The sequence below is a fragment of the Bombina bombina genome, chromosome 1, assembly GCF_027579735.1.
Source record: "Bombina bombina isolate aBomBom1 chromosome 1, aBomBom1.pri, whole genome shotgun sequence".
Classification (NCBI taxonomy): domain Eukaryota; kingdom Metazoa; phylum Chordata; class Amphibia; order Anura; family Bombinatoridae; genus Bombina; species Bombina bombina.
Genome location: NC_069499.1, coordinates 1,373,813,462 through 1,373,836,470, shown reverse-complemented (window position 1 = coordinate 1,373,836,470; position 23,009 = coordinate 1,373,813,462). Strand labels below are relative to the sequence as shown.

Sequence of the window (23,009 nt, the reverse complement as noted above, 5' to 3'; positions counted from 1 at the left end):
AGTACCTTTGTGAAAATCCTTGGAGCAGTGGCTAATCCGAAAGGAAGCGCCACGAACTGGTAATGTTTGTCCAGGAATGCGAACCTTAGGAACCGATGATGTTCCTTGTGGATAGGAATATGTAGATACGCATCCTTTAAATCCACCGTGGTCATGAATTGACCTTCCTGGATGGAAGGAAGAATAGTTCGAATGGTTTCCATCTTGAATGATGGAACCTTGAGAAACTTGTTTAAGATCTTGAGATCTAAGATTGGTCTGAACGTTCCCTCTTTTTTGGGAACTATGAACAGATTGGAGTAGAACCCCATCCCTTGTTCTCTTAATGGAACAGGATGAATCACTCCCATTTTTAACAGGTCTTCTACACAATGTAAGAATGCCTGTCTTTTTATGTGGTCTGAAGACAACTGAGACCTGTGGAACCTCCCCCTTGGGGGAAGTCCCTTGAATTCCAGAAGATAACCTTGGGAGACTATTTCTAGCGCCCAAGGATCCAGAACATCTCTTGCCCAAGCCTGAGCGAAGAGAGAGAGTCTGCCCCCCACCAGATCCGGTCCCGGATCGGGGGCCAACATTTCATGCAGTCTTGGTAGCAGTGGCAGGTTTCTTGGCCTGCTTTCCTTTGTTCCAGCCTTGCATTGGTCTCCAAGCTGGCTTGGCTTGAGAAGTATTACCCTCTTGCTTAGAGGACGTAGCACCTTGGGCTGGTCCGTTTCTACGAAAGGGACGAAAATTAGGTTTATTTTTTGCCTTGAAAGGCCGATCCTGAGGAAGGGCGTGGCCCTTACCCCCAGTGATATCAGAGATAATCTCTTTCAAGTCAGGGCCAAACAGCGTTTTCCCCTTGAAAGGAATGTTAAGTAGCTTGTTCTTGGAAGACGCATCAGCCGACCAAGATTTCAACCAAAGCGCTCTGCGCGCCACAATAGCAAACCCAGAATTCTTAGCCGCTAACCTAGCCAATTGCAAAGTGGCGTCGAGGGTGAAAGAATTAGCCAATTTGAGAGCATTGATTCTGTCCATAATCTCCTCATAAGGAGGAGAATCACTATCGACCGCCTTTATCAGCTCATCGAACCAGAAACATGCGGCTGTAGCGACAGGGACAATGCATGAAATTGGTTGTAGAAGGTAACCCTGCTGAACAAACATCTTTTTAAGCAAACCTTCTAATTTTTTATCCATAGGATCTTTGAAAGCACAACTATCCTCTATGGGTATAGTGGTGCGTTTGTTTAAAGTGGAAACCGCTCCCTCGACCTTGGGGACTGTCTGCCATAAGTCCTTTCTGGGGTCGACCATAGGAAACAATTTTTTAAATATGGGGGGAGGGACGAAAGGAATACCTGGCCTCTCCCATTCTTTATTAACAATGTCCGCCACCCGCTTGGGTATAGGAAAAGCTTCTGGGAGCCCCGGCACCTCTAGGAACTTGTCCATTTTACATAGTTTCTCTGGGATGACCAACTTGTCACAATCATCCAGAGTGGATAATACCTCCTTAAGCAGAATGCGGAGATGTTCCAACTTAAATTTAAATGCAATCACATCAGGTTCAGCCTGTTGAGAAATGTTCCCTGAATCAGTAATTTCTCCCTCAGACAAAACCTCCCTGGCCCCATCAGACTGGGTTAGGGGCCCTTCAGAGATATTAATATCAGCGTCGTCATGCTCTTCAGTATCTAAAACAGAGCAGCCGCGCTTACGCTGACAAGTGTTTATTTTGGCTAAAATGTTTTTGACAGAATTATCCATTACAGCCGTTAATTGTTGCATAGTAAGGAGTATTGGCGCGCTAGATGTACTAGGGGCCTCCTGAGTGGGCAAGACTCGTGTAGACGAAGGAGGGAATGATGCAGTACCATGCTTACTCCCCTCACTTGAGGAATCATCTTGGGCATCATTGTCATTATCACATAAATCACATTTATTTAAATGAATAGGAATTCTGGCTTCCCCACATTCAGAACACAGTCTATCTGGTAGTTCAGACATGTTAAACAGGCATAAACTTGATAACAAAGTACAAAAACGTTTTAAAATAAAACCGTTACTGTCACTTTAAATTTTAAACTGAACACACTTTATTACTGCAATTGCGAAAAAACATGAAGGAATAGTTCAAAATTTATCAAATTTTCACCACAGTGTCTTAAAGCCTTAAAAGTATTGCACACCAAATTTGGAAGCTTTAACCCTTAAAATAACGGAACCGGAGCCGTTTTAAACTTTAACCCCTTTACAGTCCCTGGTATCTGCTTTGCTGAGACCCAACCAAGCCCAAAGGGGAATACGATACCAAATGACGCCTTCAGAAAGTCTTTTCTAAGTATCAGAGCTCCTCTCACATGCGACTGCATGCCATGCCTCTCAAAAACAAGTGCGCCACACCGGCGCGAAAATGAGGCTCTGCTTATGCTTTGGGAAAGCCCCTAAGGAATAAGGTGTCTAATACAGTGCCTGCCGATATTATTATATCAAAATACCCAGATAAAATGATTCCTCAAGGCTAAATATGTGTTAATAATGAATCGATTTAGCCCAGAAAAAGTCTACAGTCTTAATAAGCCCTTGTGAAGCCCTTATTTACGATCGTAATAAACATGGCTTACCGGATCCCATAGGGAAAATGACAGCTTCCAGCATTACATCGTCTTGTTAGAATGTGTCATACCTCAAGCAGCAAGAGACTGCACACTGTTCCCCCAACTGAAGTTAATTGCTCTCAACAGTCCTGTGTGGAACAGCCATGGATTTTAGTTACGGTTGCTAAAATCATTTTCCTCATACAAACAGAAATCTTCATCTCTTTTCTGTTTCTGAGTAAATAGTACATACCAGCACTATTTCAAAATAACAAACTCTTGATTGAATAATAAAAACTACAGTTAAACACTAAAAAACTCTAAGCCATCTCCGTGGAGATGTTGCCTGTACAACGGCAAAGAGAATGACTGGGGTAGGCGGAGCCTAGGAGGGATCATGTGACCAGCTTTGCTGGGCTCTTTGCCATTTCCTGTTGGGGAAGAGAATATCCCACAAGTAAGGATGACGCCGTGGACCGGACACACCTATGTTGGAGAAATTGGGTTTTTTGGTCTGTTTCTAGACAAAGAAGATCCTACCTTCCAGATAGGTTTGGAAGATTCAGACTTCTGGTTGGAGGGGGCCTTTTGATCTCTAGGGCAGTGAAAAAAACGAAAACGGTTTGTTTGTACTTCCCCTTAGATTTTTCGTTCTGAGGTAGAAAAGCCCCTTTCCCCCCGTGACAGTTTTGATAATAGAATCCAATTCTGACCCAAAAAAGCATCTTCCCTTCAAAAGGGACTGATAATCGCCTATTCTTAGAGACCATTAGCTGACCAAGATTTAAGCCATAAAGCTTTCCTTAACAAAACAGCAATGGACATATTTTTTACATCAATTTTGATGATGTCTAAGACTGCATCACAAATGAAATCATTAGCCATTTTAAGGACTTTAATGCATTTGATAATAACCTCAAAAGATTTATCAGAAACCATCTGAGAAAAAGAATTACATTAGAAGGAAGCAAAGACTCAGATTTGCAGTCCATTGGATCACTAAATAAAGAACTATCCTATATAGGAATAGTAGTGCATCAAGCTAAGATGGAAATCTCGCCATCAACCTTAGGAACTACTTCCCAGCTGTTAATTCTTCTCTGAAAGTGTATACATTCTTGTGAAGCTGTTTGAAGGTTCAAACGGAATGCCTGGTTTCTTCCATTCTTCGGCTATATAAGCTGTAACCAAGTACAGTGCTACAGAAGTCTTAAGCACTTTAGGCAGAGCTTTAACCCCGAGTATAACAGGTAGGGTGTGGTAAATCTGATTTTCACTTACGTTTACTTGGTTTGGGGATGTCATAGTTTTTTGAAGACTGGATTTAAACTCTGGAGAAAAGTCAGTGGAATCCCCCTAGGCCACAAAAACAGACATGGGCACTAATTGTATGCCAGACCCAGGTCTCATACTGACAGGATTATGGCTTGCAAATTGGAGATGTGGGACATAATTAGTACATAACATATTAAACAGGGATAATGGACTGCAGAAAGGTCTTGGGCTGCAGTATCTTCCATAGGAGTCTCTTGTAATGGGTCAGTCAAATCAAGTGGGGGTACAGACATGACTGCAAAAAATAATTTTCCTGAGAAAAGATGTTTTACTACTCACACCCTCAGCAGTTCCTAAGAGGGTTCTCACCCACCTCCTGGACATATAAAGGGTTACAACTGGAACCAGATAGCTTGTAAGGTCTGGGGAGAGTCCCAGAGTACATTTTCAGCCACTTGGAGATTCGTTTAGGGAGAGAGAAAGGGTGCCAAAGGGGTGTGGAGCCTAAGTCCAGAACAATGTGCAGGCCAAAGCCTGCGAGTAAAAACACACCATTTTATTGAATACCCCCCCCCTTGAGTCCCCAACCCTAAACTCATCCATCATGAGCTGAACCTCTAACTACATAAGGCAGTTAGCAGTTTTCTTAAAAGGACAGTTTAGCAAATCTTTGATTGGTAGGCATTGGAAAACTCCAACTTCAACCAAACTATTATATACGGAATTTGGCGGCGCTATACAAATAAATGATAATATCTAGAGGAGTACGGTTATATCAAAAACATAAACACAGTTTTTTGAATTTTAAATTTTTCTGGCAAGTCTTTAGGAGCTACTACGTAACATACATTTTTAACATCCTCCCATCAGGCACAACACAATTTCTCACAACAAATTGTATCCACCCAATAGTAAACCTCAGGTAAAGGAATTTCTCTCCTCCCTACCCTGTCCACCCCCTCCCCACCATACTCCTTTCATCCTAATCATTTCCCCCTTTCTCTTAATACTCCCTCTCTTTTCATTAACCTAATTTCTCGAGGTCTGCCTTATTTCCTTGTTGGTCCTTGCATCTTAAGAAGGAAAGTGTTACTTTTAATAATATGAATCCCAATTTGGGACAAATCAAACAAATCTTCAAAACTTACAGCGAAAGAAGAAGAAATACTCCACTTCTGAGAACCATAACGATTGAACAAACTCACACCTATCATATAACCTGTAATTTTAAATTGTATTAACATGATTTAATTCTATGCAAGTAATAACATTGTATGCTCTTCTTCAATGTACAACCCTGTAAGACCTTGTAGTGTAGTGTAGTTTTTTGTGCTGTGAGAAAAAATAGTGAACCCAGTTCTAAAACATACTGAGGGATGCTAAGGGGTAATAATGCAATGAAATAAGAGGGATTTTAACTCTGAATTCCATAATTTTTAGTGTTAAACACATAGGTAAAGTGCTATGTGTAAAGACTGAGAACCCTCAACTATGTAGTACCTATAAAACAAGAGTACTAGGGATAGTTCCTGGGTTGCGTTTAGTATGTGAGTGACTTACCTAGACTGCAGCACACCTCCACTGTAACTTACCAGCTTGCTGAGGCCTTTCTCATTTACAGAATACTGATGCAGTAGAGAGCCCATACAGTGCAAGTAAATATACTGCAAAGGATAATGTCAGACATACAAGCATCCCCTGAGGTGGAGGCTAAGGGACGGGGTCCCAACGACACCTGAGGGCAATTATGGCTGATTCACCCGTGTGAGTACTGACATGTACTGAGGTATTCTGTTACCCCTGAATGAAGATGGAAGAGGATCTCAAATATATGATTAGAAAGAAAATAATAAAATCTTGCTTGCAGAGCACCTATTGTATTTTTGGTACAATAACAAAATTGTTTTATCACCTTTTTACCATTTTTTAAATCACTTTTTCACTACATATTTCAACATAGAACACTCACTATTAGGTTTTTAAAAATGTTCACGTTTTTGAAACACTAATTTTTCCCCATTTTTTGATTTTTGACTTTGATTTTATTTCCTGGAACACTATATTATTTTGGAACACTAGTCTGGAACACAAGTCTGGATCACAATATATTCACATAGTATTATGTGTATTTATCCTACATTTATCGTATAAGGTGCACCTTATCAGCCTAAGACTGAGCTACTTCCCTCACAGGAGGGCATCATCCACTTACCTAATGTACTATATGATAACATATGTGTTTTATCTTTTATATGTTTGAATGTGATAACTGGATTGTTTTTTAACTTCTTGTTGTATTTGAACACCCTAATAGGGATCTTTTTTCTGCACTATATATGTGATTTTATATATATATTTTATGTTTAATAAACCATAGTTTCATTTATCACTCCAGCCTCTTTTAGGCGCTCTTTACATATTCCTATTTGCAGAGCACCTCACTCAACCTCTCTCCTAAGAGGCCAAGAAGTGGGGAGAGAAGGTGGGAGGTATTAAAGCTTTTGTGAGGGTTCTTTATCTCCTCCTAGTGGTAGGAAATATATCCTACATGTTATGGACACCTATTGATTCTCCTCATCTTACTAAAGAAACTAACTACACCACTGGATAGATGATACATTTTTACTTATTAATTGGAAATGGTTTGAAATCAAATTGCACCTGAGCTGCTATACAATGTTTTCATGTTCAAATTCATAGTGTAATGAATGGACCCTTTGACTTTTATTTGCCACAAGAATGGCTTTGTTAAATAGACGTGGGTCCATTTAAGTAATGTAAAGCTGAATTTATGATTTGTATGCACAAGTCTCCTCTAAATATGCAGCCAATGTGACAGTTTTAGGAGCCTGTGTTGGACTAAACTTTGGAAAAAATCTATGTTAAAGGGATACAAAACCCAAATATTTTCTTTCATGATTCAGATAATAAATGCAATTTTAAGCAACTTTCTAATTTACTCCTATTATCTATTTTTTCTTCGTTCTCTTGCAATCTGTATTTGAAAAAGTAGGCTCATTTTTGGTTCAAAACCCTGGATAGCGCTTGCTGATTGGTGGCTAGTGAACAAAGGTATTTGAAATATTTCTTAACGCACCTTCGGCTTTATGGTACTTTTGGGTTAGTGGGCAAGTGAAAGCCAGAAGAGGCTTTTGTAGCACACACAATAAAAGTCTTTGGGAAAAGGCCGCAGTCCAACCTCCCGATGTTAGCATGCTTGAAGCTTTCGCTCACCCCATTATATTTTCGTTTAATACTAATGCAAAAATAGGAGTGCTGCTGATTTAACTTGAAATCAGTTAACGCTCAATAGTGCTAAAAAAATTCGGCTCCACTTGTAATCTTGCCCTTTGTGTGTGTGAAGTTTTTTTTAAATAAAGATTTTTATTTCAATTTAAAAATGGCAGCTATTTTATTTTTATTTGTTACATTTGGTTAAAGACTGGGCTAGTTTAGGGGGAAGGTGGGCAATTTTGGGGCTCAACTGTCCCTGCCTACAAACAGTACCACATACACCACCTACCATTAAATATTATATACAGCAAAGTTAAAAGGGACATTACACACTAAATAAATGCTAGATAGATTGATGCATTCAAAGAAAAGATTAGTCTGAGAATAACATGTAGATGTATTTTTTAAAGGTTCATTAGCTGTTTAAATATTGACAAAATAAGTGTAAAGTTTTAGTGTCTATAAATCAGAGGAAGCTGCCATGTTGTAACTTAGGTTACCTTCTCTGCTGTGGCCTATTAGGGGCAGTTATAAATAGGGCACTAGAGTGTGCACCCAATGGCTTTGTGGAATAGAACAGTGTTCTGCACTTCTAATGCTACCATGAACTAAAAATAGCTCACAATTTCAGAATGGAAATAGAGGGAAAGGGGACAAAATAAATAATGAAAGTATATTGCAGAGGTTTTTTTAATATATACAATTTATCATTTTATATTACCATCTCAAAGTGTTTAATGTCCCTTTAATATAAACAGACAATGGCAGTAAAATTACTTTTGGTTCTCTAGAATCAATGATCAAATTAGACACAAAAAGCACCAACCACTACATTTTAAGCTATTGACTTTATAATGTTAGCCTTTATGAAACAGCACTCACACCTTATACATTTTGTTTGCAGATCCTAATGTGAGGCATTTCGTCATACAAAAAGAGAATGCTAAAAAATATACCCACCATAAATACTTTTGTCATAAAATATAAAGGAGTTTTGTTTTTCAAGTAGAGTTGTGCAGCCTCTTCTAGAAAAATAATTCTAAAAGACTTGACTGGATGTAGTAAAAATATTTGTCATCTGGGGATGTCCAAAACTGAACACCCAGAATGAAGAGTTCCCACTGCAGCATTGTAGGATTCTGGAGCTTTGCAAACCCACGGTACTTAGTAACAGTTATATATAATGGTGATCAGAAGAAGATGCCTTCAAACACTGATGTGACCATATGATAGAACATCCTGGACAGTTGTTGAGCAAAGGTTCCATGGTGCAGAATTTGATGAACTGTAGAACAGTTACAAATAAAACTTATCTGGCAATACAAGAAGCTACAGCTAGTAAATGAGAAATGCCAGCAAAAAATGTGTATACTATGTTCTTTTGTCTTGCAATTGCAAACTTTTGCTTTGCTATTAAATGTCAGAGATCAATAGTGGCAAACACTAGTCTATTTTGCCGTTAGAATCTTTAGGTCAGTCAGTAGAATTCTCCTCTTAAGGGTTCAGCTTGATGAACAGAGCTAGAAGACAGAAAGAAAAAAAATATATCCTGAGATGAAAAAACGGAACAAGGAAATAGCATTAAAACAGCTACAAAGTAACCATAATAAGTACAGGACACTGTAACACAGACAGAACAAAGCCTGACAGGGAATACCCAATGTGTTGCTGTTCCAAGGTGTTAGACGCCTCAAGGCCAACACGTGAGTCTGGCACCAATGTTCAGATGTGACCACAGATAGGAAGGAGTTACATTCCATGCTCTGTAAGCTTTTAGGTACTGTACATGCAGATTATGTAACACGAATTGGCAGAAGCATCTGCATGTGAATTTGTGAGGTCTGAGACTGGTATTATTATCTAAAGTGGAGACTTCTTTATAAAAGAAAACTTATGGGGACATTTTAAATTTCATTTGGTTGCTTCTCTGTCAGGAAGATTATAAACAACATAATAAAATACAAAGCTGCTGCAAGATATATTTGGAAATCATAATGCAGTAAGGACTAGATTATGATTGGAGCGCAAGCATTTGCGCCAAACAACAAGTGGTTTGCGCTCGTCGGGTTTACTGCTGGTATTATGAGTTAAGAGTTAACACGATCGCTTGAGCACAATTGCAATTTACGCTAGAATGATTACTGCAACTTCAGAGCTCTGGTTAACTGTTTCGCGAAAGATAAAAGTTGCATAAAACACATCAAAAATACATAAAAGTACAGTTACAATCATAACACCACTATCTAATAAAAATTATTTTAAAAAAATATTGCACGCAGTAGTTATAAAGGCTCAAAGATATGAAGTTTCAGGTGTTAGAAGAAAAAAGGCAGCCAAAGGGCTTTAACATAGAGATACATACATATACATGTATAAAGATGGAGATATATATATATATATATATATATATATATATATATATATATATATATATATATATAGATATAGAGAGAGAGAGAGAGAGAGAGAGAGAGAGAGAGAGACAGAGAGATCGATCATATCATAATTTATGCTTACCAGATAAATTCCTTTCCTTCCTGGCAGGAAGAGTCCACGACTTCATTCCTTACTCTTGGGAAAACTATACCCAAGCTCCAGAGGACACTGAATAACGTAAGGGAACAGAAAAAGAGGTGGACCCTATTCTGAGGCCACCACAGCCTGCAAAGCTTTTCTCCCGAAAGCCGAAGCAAACACATCAAACTTGTAAAATTTTTAAAAAAAGTGTGTAAGGAGGACCAGGTAGCTGCCTTACATATCTGATCCATTGAGGCTTTGTTCTTAAAAGCCCAAGAGGAAGCCACTGCTCTAGTGGAATGAGCCGTTATCCTCTCAGGAGGCTGCCGTCCCACTGTCTCATAAGCTAAGCGGATGACACTCCTCAACCAGAAAGATAGAGAAGTCGTAGTAGCCTTCTGCCCCCTACGCTTCCCCGCAAAGATGACAAACAAAGAGGAGGATTGTCTGAATTCCTTAGTAGCCTGAAGATAGAACTTCAAGGCACGAACCACATCTAGATTGTGAAGCAAACATTCCTTCGCTGAAGAAAGATTAGAACACAAGTTAGGAACAACAATTTCTTGATTAATGTTAAGATTCAACACCACCTTAGGGATGAACCCTAGTTTAGTGTGTAAAACCGCCTTATCAGCATGAAAAACCTGATAAGGGGGATCACATTGCAAAGCAGAAATCTCAGAAATTCTGCATTCAGAAGCAATAGCCAATAAAAAAGACCCTTCCAAGATAACAATTTAATGTCAACAGTATGCATAGGCTCAAATGGAGCCTGCTGCAAAACACTAAGAACAAGATTGAGGCTCCAATGCGGAGCCCCAGATCTAAACACGGGTCTGATCTTAGCCAGAGCCTTAACAAAGGACTGCACATCCAGAACCTCAGCCAATCTTTTGTGCAGTAACACCGACAGGGCCGATATCTGCCCCTTCAGGGAACTAGCAGATGAACCCTTCTCCAGTCCATCCTGGAGGAAAGCTAAAATTCTGGCAACCTTAACCTTATGCCAGAAAAAAACACGCTCTTCACACCAGTACAAATAACTCCTCCACACTTTATGGTGCATACGACGAGTAACTGGTTTACGAGCTTGAACCAGAGTGTCGATAAAACTCTCAGAAAACCCTCTCTTGGCTAAGACTAAGCGTTCAATCTCCACGCAGTCAGCCTCAGAGAATCTAGATTTTGATGATCTCTGCGACAAAGTAACCTCCACTGAGGAGATGAGGACATCCCCCCCAGATCCGCAAAACACATCCTTCGCGGCCACGACAGAGCAATCAGAATCACAGATGCTCGCTCCTGCTTGATGCGAGCCACCACACGAGAGAGAAGCGGTAATGGAGGAAAAAGATATACTTCTCTCATTGCCAAGGAACTTCTCATTCCCCCCTGATGGTTGATATAGGCATTCAAGGTTATATTGTCTGATTGGAATCTGATAACTTAGACAAACCCAGAAGGGGCCAAGCCTTCAAGGCATTAAAGATTGCCCGGAGTTCCAAAATATTGATCGGGTGGGAGGACTCCTCCTGAGTCCACAGACCTTGTGCGCCTTCTTGGCACTCCAAACAGCTCCCCAGCCGGAAAGACTTGCGTCCGTAGTCACAATCTCCCAGGACGGTCTCAAAAAGCATGAACCTTGGTACAGATGATCTGGACAGAGTCACCAGGAGAGAGAGTCTCTTGACAGGCTGTCCAGCACGATCTGTTGAGACAGATCTGAATGGTCGCCGTTCCATTGTTTCAGCATGCAATATTGTAAGGGTCTGAGGTGGAATCTGCAGGACACCATGAGTCCGATTACCTCTATACACTGAGCCACTGAGGGTCTTGAGGAGGCCTGGAGGACAAGACATGCAGAAGTTAGCTTGCAACGTCTCTGATCTGTGAGGAATAGTCTCATGGATATGGAGTCTATTATAGTTCCCAGAAAATTCACCCTTGTACTTGGAGTAAGAGAACTCTTTTCAAAGTTTATCTTCCATCCATGAGATTGAGAAGGGACTCCGAATGTTCTTCCACTAGACGAAAAGATGGTGCCTGTACTAAGATATTGAGCAGGTAAGGCGCTAGTGCAATACCTTGTGTTCTAGCAATAGCTAGAGGAGCCCCCAGAACCTTTGAATATATCCTTGGAGCAGTAGCTAGGCCAAACGGAAGAGATATGAACTGGAAGTGCTGGTCCAGAAAAGCAAACCTCAGGAACTGAAAATGTTCCCTGTGAATCGGGACGTGAAGGTATGCATCCTTATTGTGGTCATAAACTGTCCTTCCTGAACCAAAAGAAGGAAGGACTGACCATATTGTCTCCATCTTGAAAGAGGGAACACTCAGAAACTTGTTTAGGCACTTTAGGTCCAGAATTGGACAAAAGTTCCCTACTTCTTTGAAACCACTAACAAGGTTCGATTAAAACCCCAAACCTCTTTCTGCTGTAGGTACTGGGACAATTACTCCTAGAGAGGAGAGATCCCGTACGCAACCTAAGGCGGCAGCCCTCTTTTCCGGTCTTGAAGACAGACTGGAGAGTAGGAATCTGCCCCTGGGCGGATGAGACTTGAATCCTATTCTGCATCCTTAAAATACAACCACCATGAACCAAGCGCCTGAAAAAAAGAGACAGTCTGACCCCTACTCGAACCAATCCCGGATCGGGGGTCGTCCCTTCATAGCGATTTGTTCTCGGCGGGCTTCTTAGTCTGTTTGGACTTATTCCAGGAGTGAGTCAGCTTCCTAGTACTCTTGAGCTGCTCAGACTTGAAAGAGGACTGCTGTCTTTGTGACTTCTAAGCACGAAAGGAACGAAAATTAGACAGTTGCCGTCCCTTAGGCCTATTCTTCTTATCCTGCTGTAGGAAGGCACCTTTCCCTCTGGTAACCGTAGAGATAATGAAGTCCAGCCCTGGACCGAAAAAAATTCTTCCCCTTGAAGGGAAGAGAAAGGAGTCTGGATTTATAAGTCATATCCGCAGACCAAGACTTCAACCAGAGAGCCTGGCGGGCTAGAACCGCAAAGCCAGCAGCCTTCGCATTTATGCGAATAATCTACATATTCGCGTCACAGATGAAGGAGTTAGCAATTCTTAGTGCTTTAATTCTCTCCTGAATATCCTCGAGGGGAGTCTCCACCGCAATGAGCTCTGACAGAGTGTCGCACCAGTAGGTAGCTGCTCCAGCAACTGTGGCTACAGCTGCCACCGGTTGAAATAAAAACCCTGTATGTAGAAACATCTTCCTCAGAAAAATTTCCATTTTCTTATCCATAGGCTCTCTCAAAGAAGAACTATCCTCTAGAGGGATAGTAGTATGCTTAGCCAGCGTAGAGAAAGCTCCATCCACCTTAGGGATGGAGCCCCACAATTCTAATTGAGAGTCAGGGACCGGGAATCATTTTTTAAAAGTAGAAGGAGAGGGGAAATGAAGTTCATACTCATTCCCATTCATTACTAATAATTTTCGACATCTTAACTGGCAAAGGAAAAGTCAGAGGAACCTTCCTATCTTCATAAACCCTGTCTAATTTAGGGATCTTAGGCTCCTCAGGGAGTGTAGCCTCTGGAACCTCTAGTGTAGACAGAACCTTAATTTTAAATCTAAAGGATGGTTCCTCCTCTGAAGGGGGTTAAGTAACTGAAGTCTCCGACTCAGAAAGTTCACCCTCTGAAGCTACAGAGGTTAACTCATCCTCGGTTAGCTGGGATATAGTAGCTAAATCCAACAAATATTTAGATGACTCTAGGTCAGGAGAACTATGTTTAACCTTTCTCTTGCGCTTGTTAGAGCGAGGTAAGGCACTCAAGGCCGCAGACACCACCGATTGTAACTGTCCGCTGGAAAAAGGCCCCCTCCAGATGGAGGATTGGTTGAGCCGCGGGGAACTGCATGTGGAGCGGGTAATGGAGAAAGGGTAGTAATTTCTCGGGACCCAGACTCATGAGAAGTAGGCGGCTCAGAAGGGCTAATAGCGATATGAGTATTAGCAGGCTTGTCTCCCTTCTTAGACTTTAGAACAGTGTTTAGGCAAATGGAACAAAATTGAGCAGACGGGCAAACCACATCCTCCTCACAATATAAACAGGAATTATTAATCAGTACAGAAGGAGCGGAACCTTCTAATGTAGTATCAGAGTCCTCCATAGCTTTGTATATACCCACAGAAGGACAAGCAAAAAGAAACGCTTTTATTTAAAAAAACGGCACCTTAATACTCCCAATGGCTGGGGCACTCACCACCTAGTAGACCCAGACAGCTAACAGTCAAAACCTTCTCCTCAGGAGTGATGTCTGCAGCAGGATCTTAGGAAATGAAAGAGACTGCACCTGGTCACGTGGTACGTAAGACAGGACTTCCCCTGCTATGAAAAAGGGCGTCAAACCCGTTTGTTCCAACTAAAAAAACACAGTCTATGAGACTAAAAAACTCTCACATTAAGCAGATATAAATCCCCAAACTGTTCAAATAATCTCTCTGAAGGAGATATTAACCCTTGATCCTATCAAGGTATAATGGAGCCACACTGTGACCATGTACAGCATTTTAAACAGCCCTCAGTTTTCGCCAGGGTTAGGTTCCAGAAGGAATGGTTGTAAATCGAAAACCGTTGTAAATTGAAACCCAGTTTATAATGTAAGTCAACGGGAAGTGAGGGAGTTAGGTCCCAGGCCCCTCTCAAAATTGGCATAAGTAATACCTAATACATTATTTTTAAAGCTTTAAAATGAAGACTTTAAATGCTAAACAGTATTATAAACCTAATAAAATAATCACACAACACAGAATATATAATTAAACTAAGTTAAATGAACAAAAACAATTGCTAAACAGCATTATAAACCTAATAAATTAATCACACAACACAGACTTTACTTGCATTTTTCTGCAAACAGTTCTTTCTATGCATTCCAATCTTGACTGATTTATAGACAGGAAGTTCCTTTGCAAGCTGCTCGATAGCTCAGGTCTGGTTAAACTGATTAATTTCAGCTTGCTTGGCTTGCATATCTTTGCTGCAACACAAGCGGACAGCTCTACCTACTGGGTAGTTTAATCAATGCACTGCTTCTCAATGCTTTTCAATAGCAGTCACATGACTGAAAAAAAAGGTTGTTATTCTGAAACGATGCAAATTGAACCGTTGTAAACCAAGGGCCACCTGTATATATAAAAAACGGTCTTACCCTAAAGGATTCATGCTGTGGAACAGACACAGCCTCTCAAGTATAATAGTCTTGCAGCAGCGCCTCTGACATGGACTTGAGTGTGTAGCAGCAAGCAGTGAAACTCGTCAACACTGATTGCTCAGGAGCTGTTAGCCACAGTCTGGATGGGTTCGCAGAAAAACTTTCCCTGCATCTCCAGACTCTAACTTTCATCAATACTCTCACTGAGAGGTTGACATGATTACTTAAAACTCCAGTCCTTTCTCAAAGGGAACATACCCGTTGCAGGACTATCCAAATCTTCTGACACTTCTCTGCCACTTCCTATAGTGACGAAAGGCAAAGAATGACTGGGGGATAGGAGAAGTGAGAGGGATATTTAAGTCTTTGGCTGGGGTGTCTTTGCCTCCTCCTGGTGGCCAGGTGTTGTATTCCCAACAGTACGGATTTAGGTCGTGGACTCACCCTGCCTTATGGAAGGAAATATGTACACATATATATAAGTGCATTGGAGCCCTTTACAGTAAAGTAGACGAAAACAAGTAAAAACATAATTATGCAATATTCATTTTTAATAAAATGTTATACTGTGTATTTACTAATGTTTTAGTGTGTGTGTGTGTATATATATATATATATATATATATATATATATATATATACACACACACACACACACACATATACATATATACACACACATATACATACACACAGAGAGAAGTGCACTCACAGGAACGAGCAACTGGCTCAATACCATTGTTAGCCTGTTCTATGGCGATTTACCACTTGGGTGCAACTTTTTAGCCCAGTAATGCTTTTCACAGAGGAGATCAGACTGATATACTACAGGAAAGTTCCAGCCTATTACGGTCAGTCCAGTGCCGAAATACCAGGCAATTCCTCTCTGAACAAGGAACACAGCAACCCCAGACGATCGTTTCGGCCTTCATTGGGCCTCGTCAGTGAGGTGTAGCCATATTCCTCTAAGCACACTGAGCAAGGAGTCCACGTCTGGTTGCCCCTTTTTCCCATAGGGAGACTAAATACATACAGAGGCCCAATGAAGGTCGAAACGATCGTCTGGGGTTGCTGTGTTCCTTGTTCAGAGAGGAATTGCATGGTATTTCGGTGCTGGACTGACCGTAATAGGTGGGATCAGACTGATATACTACAGGAAAGTTCTTCTCTGTGAAAAGCATTACTGGGCTAAAAGCTGCACCCAGGTGGTAAATCGCCATAGAACAGGCTAACAATGGTATTGAGCCAGTTGTTCGTTTATATATATATATATATATATATATATATATATATATATATATATATATATATATATATATATATAAATATATATCTCCAAAATACCATCATATATATGTGGAAATATGTATTTATAAATTAATAGAACATATTCTGCTATATGAAGAACATTGGAATATGAAATATTCCTATTTTCATGATGGGTTAGAACAAATGAGAATATGCAATCTGGGGTGCTTTGACCATTGACTTCTATGGGGGAATACGTGAACGAGCACGCAATACTCTAACTTTGGCTTTTCGCGCTTGTTGGGTTAGCGTGCGAGCGGAAAAAAAAGTTTCATTTCAACTTTTAATACGAGAGCAAAAATCTTACTTAGAGCGCAATAAACACTAAAGCAGAAGTGTTACATTTGCGCTCCACATGTAACCTGGCCATAAGTGAGCTATAAATTTATAATTTCCAAAGGATTACAATACGATATTTAAACTTTCTACTATCACGGCATTGTTTTTAAGATTATGAACTTGACTTTTTTGAGACAGGCAATTCTAGTGAAAAATGTCAAAAACCTTGGCATTAAAATAATATTATCTGTTTTAAGAGAACCAGAAACAAATTCTATTTAATTTTCCCTTCATACCTGTGGCTTCTGTGTGAAGCAAAGCATCGTCATGGCTTCGGATCTGACAGCTGGCATATATTTTTCGCCCTTCTACCTTGTCCACCTGACTATCCACAATTACAGTACTTCCCAGTGGTATTGGGCTAGAAAGAGGCAAACAAATAAGTTAAAGGGACAGTCAACACCAGAATTTTTATTGTTTAAAAAGAAAGATAATCCCTTTATTACCCATTCTCCAGTTTTGCATAACCAACACTGTTATAGAAATACACTTTTTACCTCTGCAAACTGCCTTCTTATTTCAGTTCTTTTGACAGACTTGCATTTTAGCCAATTAGTGCTAACTCCTAGGTAACTTCACGTGTGTGAGCTCAATGTTATCTATATAACACACATGAACTAACGCCCTCTAGTGGTCAAAATACATTCAGATTAGAGGCGGCCTTCTAAATCTAAGAAATTAGCATATGAGCCTACCTAGGTTTAGCTTTCAACTAAGAATACCAAGAGTACAAAGCAAAATTGGTGATAAAAGTAAATTGGAAAGTTGTTTAAAATTACATGCCCTAGCTAGCTAGGAAGGAGGAAGCTGGTGGGAGGAGCACAAGTGCAAGGACGTGCAACGCTTGTTCTCCGGCTCCCTGTAAGAGCTACTGGCAGGAAACCCTGTGCTTCAAACCCTGGTCCTAGGGTGGCTCTTTCTAAGTAGTTACCACATACTTCCAGCACTCCAATAGTGGTATTCCATCTCACTAAGCTGCTATTAGCAGCAATTCAAGGGACTGACCAAAAATCTGCTCCTTATCCCCCCCCTGTATCTTACCTGCTCCCCCCCTTCCCACCGGTGCTGCGTGAAGGGGAGAGCAGCAGTGGCTTGAGTCATATGCTGAAGCATTATTCAGTGAAGCAAGGGGAGAGGAATCTTTGAGACCGGACTTTACCTATTACGGCGCTGCCTAGGCAAGTTCTGCTCCGGTGATTGGTGTTGCTCCCTGGTCGCTTCTACGGAACACCGTTGGTATTGGCTCTGAGACTGGGAGCCTCCACGTAACCGGGACGGGCGGTCCTCCCCGGTTTGGACGGAGGCTGCGTGTGAGTCCTAATGGCGCTGCTGGCGGCCCTTTGCTGAGTGGATCCTTGCTGTGCAGGACCGGCGTTATCTGCCGGAATCAGAAGAGGCTTGATCTTGTCTCGCTCCCCCCCACCGATGCTGCGTGGGGGAGCCCTGGCTTCAAATTGAAGATTACCCTCCAGCAGAATCGGCTTCCAGGGAACAAGAGGTCCTGTGAACTGGGTCAGGTACTAATTCGGAATCCAGGATCCCTGGGTAACTTCTTATATTTTTTTTCAGTAGCCGGACTGATTTAGGCTTCCATTTCTTACCATATAAGTGACTCTGAACTTATTGCTGGCTCATAAGCTGGGGAATACTAAAGGATCTATGTGAAGTTTAAAATAAACTCTCTTAAGACACGGCTTCCCCATAAATGAACATAAATGACTAAGTGAGCTTGAAGGGAAAAATTGTTTGTGCTTAATAATATTTGATTCATAAGTGTCTTAGTAAATCTTAACTAAGTTCAGTAACAGTTTGGCCAGTGGCTGTTCTTTTTCTTCTGTTGTATGTTTTTTTTTCCTTTTTTTTTTACATACTTATCCTATGTGTGTGAGACCGATACATACTTTTTAAAGCAACAGCTGCTGAATATAAAAAGAGAAATTGTATTTTTGCCATACTAGGAGATGCTTGTTATTAATATTAGATCTTTAACTACTAATTTCCTAGGTGTATAGAACTCAATGAATAATAGGCAAAAATGATATATCAGAAACCTATTTTTGTTATATCTAGTTAATTGAGCAAAAATAATTGAAGTATGTATAATTGAGCAAAGGGCTCACTGATCTAAACTGCTACATCTAAGGGTTAATATCACCTCTTATAAAAAAAAAAAATTTTTGTTACATAGTGAGACAGAACTACAGGTGTATAAACTGATTTAATTATACAAGACCCTTTTTAAACATAGTGGCAAAGGGAATAGTATTGCATGCACACCTAATAGAATAAAATCAAAATTATATTGCCTTATTGACTACGCCCTAGTTAAAGTGAAAAATATACTAAAAAGGGCTGAAAATTAACATTAGGCCGTCGTATAAATATATTCTTGTCTTCTTTATTTATTACATTTAAATACACTCTCTCTGTATGCTTCTGATCTTAATTAGTTTTGATTTATAATAGAAAGTGCTGGGGCAGTATATATTTTGAGCATTAATTATACCTAAGCTCAAAATCTTAATTTTGCACTTTGGTGTTAAAATTAAATAGCACATTAATTTATTGCCAGGTTGAAAAATTGCCTAAGGGAATTTATAAATTAATTTTTTTTTATTTTTTTTTTTAAAAGGCAGGGTGGAGGGAGAGGAAGGGAAAGAAAGAGAAATTCCACCAGGAATTCCTAATTAATTAAAAGTGTTTACAAAGACTGGGTCTAACAGAAATTGAGCAGATAACAGCTTAGTACTGTGATTATCAGGATTGGATGAAGCAGTTCTCTGCTCTATAGAGGAAAATTGTTAATAGTATTTCTTACAAGTTTCTTATAAATATTCCGAAAATATACTAAATTGGGTACTCCTTAAGTGAATATATTGCATAGCCTAACTAGATCTCTGCAGGATTTTGGAAGGACATAGAAAGAAAGAAGGGGAAAAAGGGCAATTCTGCTACCACCACATATTCAAATAAATAAGAGTAAGGAAAGGGAAAGAAAGGGAAACAAGGGGAAAAAGAAAAAGATAATAATATATCTTGATTTAGAAATATCCCCAATTAACATGAAAATTCCATAACTGAGATGTTCTGAAATACACGGATTGATTCCTAATCCCCCCCCTTTTTTTTTTTTGTTCGTTTCCTCCCTTGCTTTCCTTTCCTTTTTAATTCCTTCATTGCAATCCTTCACGCAATTCAACAGAGCACTATACTCACTGTCACTTATTCACGTGATATTCTCCTCCCCTCACTCACTCTCCCCTCTTTTTCCTTTTTTTTTTTTTTTTTCTTCTCTCTTTCTTCTCCCTCACTTACGCATGGGGATTGGAAAATTACTTTCCTTCCCCCTTTATTAAACCCTATCACTTAATCCACGACACAGATACAGAATTTTACACAATCTATGGATAAATATATCACTGCACAAGCCAGAACTTCTCCCTCAGCCATGGCAACAAAACAAAGAGAGAGGAAAAATAAGAACATGCAAGATATTGTAGCAGAATCTCGCCCAATTAGTCCACTAAATGTAAATGAACAATTAGATATACAGACATTAGTTACCAAAATTTCAGAAGCCCTCTCCCCTAAGTTTGAGCAGTTGAAAGAAGAAATTAAGCAGGATATCAATTCCTTAACTAAAGAAGTACAACAGTTCTCTAAAAGAATCTCTGAGGCAGAGCAGAGAATCTCTGACTTAGAAGACACCACACTGAACCAGAACTCTAATCTAGACGAAATAAACGCTAAAGTACTGAAAATGCAATTAAAAATAGAAGATCTAGAAAACCGGGCAAGAAGAAATAATATTAGAATAATAGGTATTCCCGAAAATAAACAGTATGAGGATCTAAATAAATTAATTACAGAAACTATTCCACAACTTATGCAGATGCCCCAACCATATCCACGTATAATAGTTGAAACAGCTCACAGGTTAGGATGGTATCATTCGGAAAGAGGTAAAGATCGACCTAGACCCATTATAGCTAAACTACTCAATTACCAAGAAAAACTTACCCTGCTCCAACACTTTAGACAAAAGCAACCCATTATGCTGGGCAGCACCAAAATTATGCTTTTCCAGGACTTTTCAGCGGAAACTACAGCTAAAAGGCGAGAATTAGCACCAATCTGTACACGCTTGATAAACCTGGGATATCAAGCTACTCTAATATATCCAACTAAATTTAAAATAACAATAAACAACGAAGCGCAATTTTTTGAGACAGCTAAAGAAGCTGAGAAATATATAAAACAAATTGCTCCCCAAGCACAAGGTAAAAGCTGAAAACAAACTGTTCCCTAAGTATAAGGTAAAAACTGAAATAGTAACTAAAACTATAAATAAAACATTAACACGAACAACTGTTATATAAGATGTATAATGAATATTCAGTCTGTAAATAGGGTAGATACCGTGATAAGAGATACCTTGGTCATTAGGTTATCTTATAGGGGTCTAGGTTGCAGGAAACCAATTACGACAGGGTTGGGGGGGGGGGGAGTCGAGAGGGTTGTATGTTTTTTTTTTTGTTGTTTTGTTTTTGTTTTTCTCCCTCCCTTGTTGGTCTTGTTTTTATTTTTTGGGTATCATGCCTGTTTTAATTAAAAATTACAGTAAATGACTGTAAAATGATTTCTTGGAATATCGGTGGCCTTACGTCCCCAATAAAAAGGAATACAATTATCTCACATCTTAAAAAGCTGAAGGTAGATATTGCTCTTCTTCAAGAAACCCATATAAAATTAGAAGAAGTTCATAAATTAAAAAAATCATGGGTGAAAGAAGTTATAGCTACTCCAGCACTAGGAAGGAAACGAGGGGTAGCAATTTTAATAGGTAAAAAAATAAAGGCAACAATTACGGTTATTGAATCTGATCCAGAGGGAAGGTTTTTAATTGTAAAAATAAAACATGGTAATTCTGTGTATACACTTTGTAATTTGCATGCGCCAAATATTATTGATTATGCTTTTTGGGAGACTTTACAAAATAAGATCCTTTCCAAGATAGAAGGGATGTTAATTATTGGAGGAGACTTTAACATGTCACCTAACTATGCCTTAGACAAACTTAGACACAATCTTAAAACACTGAAAACAAAAAAAAGATAATTTAGAAGCCAAAATTTTTAATAAATTATTTAATAATCTAAGAATAAAAGATATATGGAGATCCCAAAACCCAGAGAGTAGAAACTTTACCTGTCTATCAAAGGCTCACAAATCTCTTACGAGAATTGACTTATTCTTAGTAGATGAGAAATTATTGAACTTACAAATTAAGGCCAGTATCTTGCCAGTTACTATCTCGGATCATGCCCCAATAACACTTGAAATATATTCACAAAATGCTAATTTTAGAAATAATCGATTTTTTTTCCCTCAACATCTTGCTTCAGACCCAGAATTTAAAATGATAGTAAACTTAAAATTTGAAGAATATGCTCATTTTAATAGGGAATATGAAGATCGCCCAATGCTATTCTGGGAAACTGCAAAGGCAGTTATGAGGGGAGAGATACTGGCTTATAATATTAACAGAACTAAGTTGTACAAAAAAAAGAGAAGAAATCATTATGAAATCCTTATCAAATGCTTACAATAATTATATAGTCAATAAAACAGCTCGAACCTGGAATACATACGCACAAGCAAAAAAAGAGAGAGATTCTCTCCTATTACATAAAGCCACACAACAGGAATTAAGACTTCAATCACAATTATATAAATACGGGAATAAGGCAGGAAAATTACTTTCCAGATTAGTTAAACAAGACAAAGGGAATACTCCAATTGAATTTATTCAGAATAATGATAAATTAGTCTCAGAGTCAGAAGAGATCTTAAACATAATGGTAAAATATTATCAAGACCTTTACTCTTCAAACCCGTCAAATAATTCTGAAAGAGAAGACTTTTGGAAAAAAAATTCATATTTAAAAATTTCAGAAGAAATGAATGAATTAATCAACCTTCCCATTACAGAACTAGAAGTTAAGAAGGGTATAGAGGATCTGCCTATCAACAAAGCGTCAGGCCCAGATGCCTTGCCCGGCGAATTTTACAAACTATTGTCGCCGGCTATAGTTCCATACTTAACAAAACTATTTAATTATTTGTATAAAGAGGGCAGCACACCACCAGCCAGTTTTTCAGCTTCTTATACAACTCTTATCTTAAAACCTGGCAAAGATAAATCTCAAAAAGAATCATATAGACTTATTGCTCTACTAAATGTAGATTATAAACTGCTGACATCCATACTAGCACAGAGATTACAAGCCCCTCTTTCACACATAATGCACAAAAGTCAAGCAGGATTTCTGACAAATAGAAATTCTTAAGCTAAAATCCGCGAATTATTTCTTACTATTGACTATGTTAAAATAGAGCCGACCCAAGCCCAAGGTGGTGAACAAAATGACTCAGACAAAGCAATAATCTCAGTCGATGCCGAAAAGGCATTCGACTCGATTCATCATGACCATTTACTACATACACTATCTCAATTCGGGTTCAAAGGACAATTTCCTAAATTTATTGATAATCTCTATAAGA

The 23,009-nt window shown here is 39.2% G+C and overlaps 1 protein-coding gene across 1 annotated transcript in view; it reads right to left on the bottom strand.

Moving 5' to 3' along the window:
• Window positions 1–7,769: 7,769 nt before the first annotated feature.
• The window catches only part of LOC128650513 (acyl-coenzyme A thioesterase THEM4), a 62,921-nt gene continuing 47,681 nt past the window's right edge, over window positions 7,770–23,009 (bottom strand). Inside the window, exons 6-7 of the mRNA XM_053704424.1 lie at window positions 16,682–16,806; window positions 7,770–8,617 (exon numbers count right to left, since the gene is read on the bottom strand). Of these exons, the coding sequence (XP_053560399.1) occupies window positions 8,592–8,617; window positions 16,682–16,806 (151 nt within the window). The 3' untranslated portion in view covers window positions 7,770–8,591. The remainder of the gene's footprint in view (window positions 8,618–16,681; window positions 16,807–23,009) is intronic.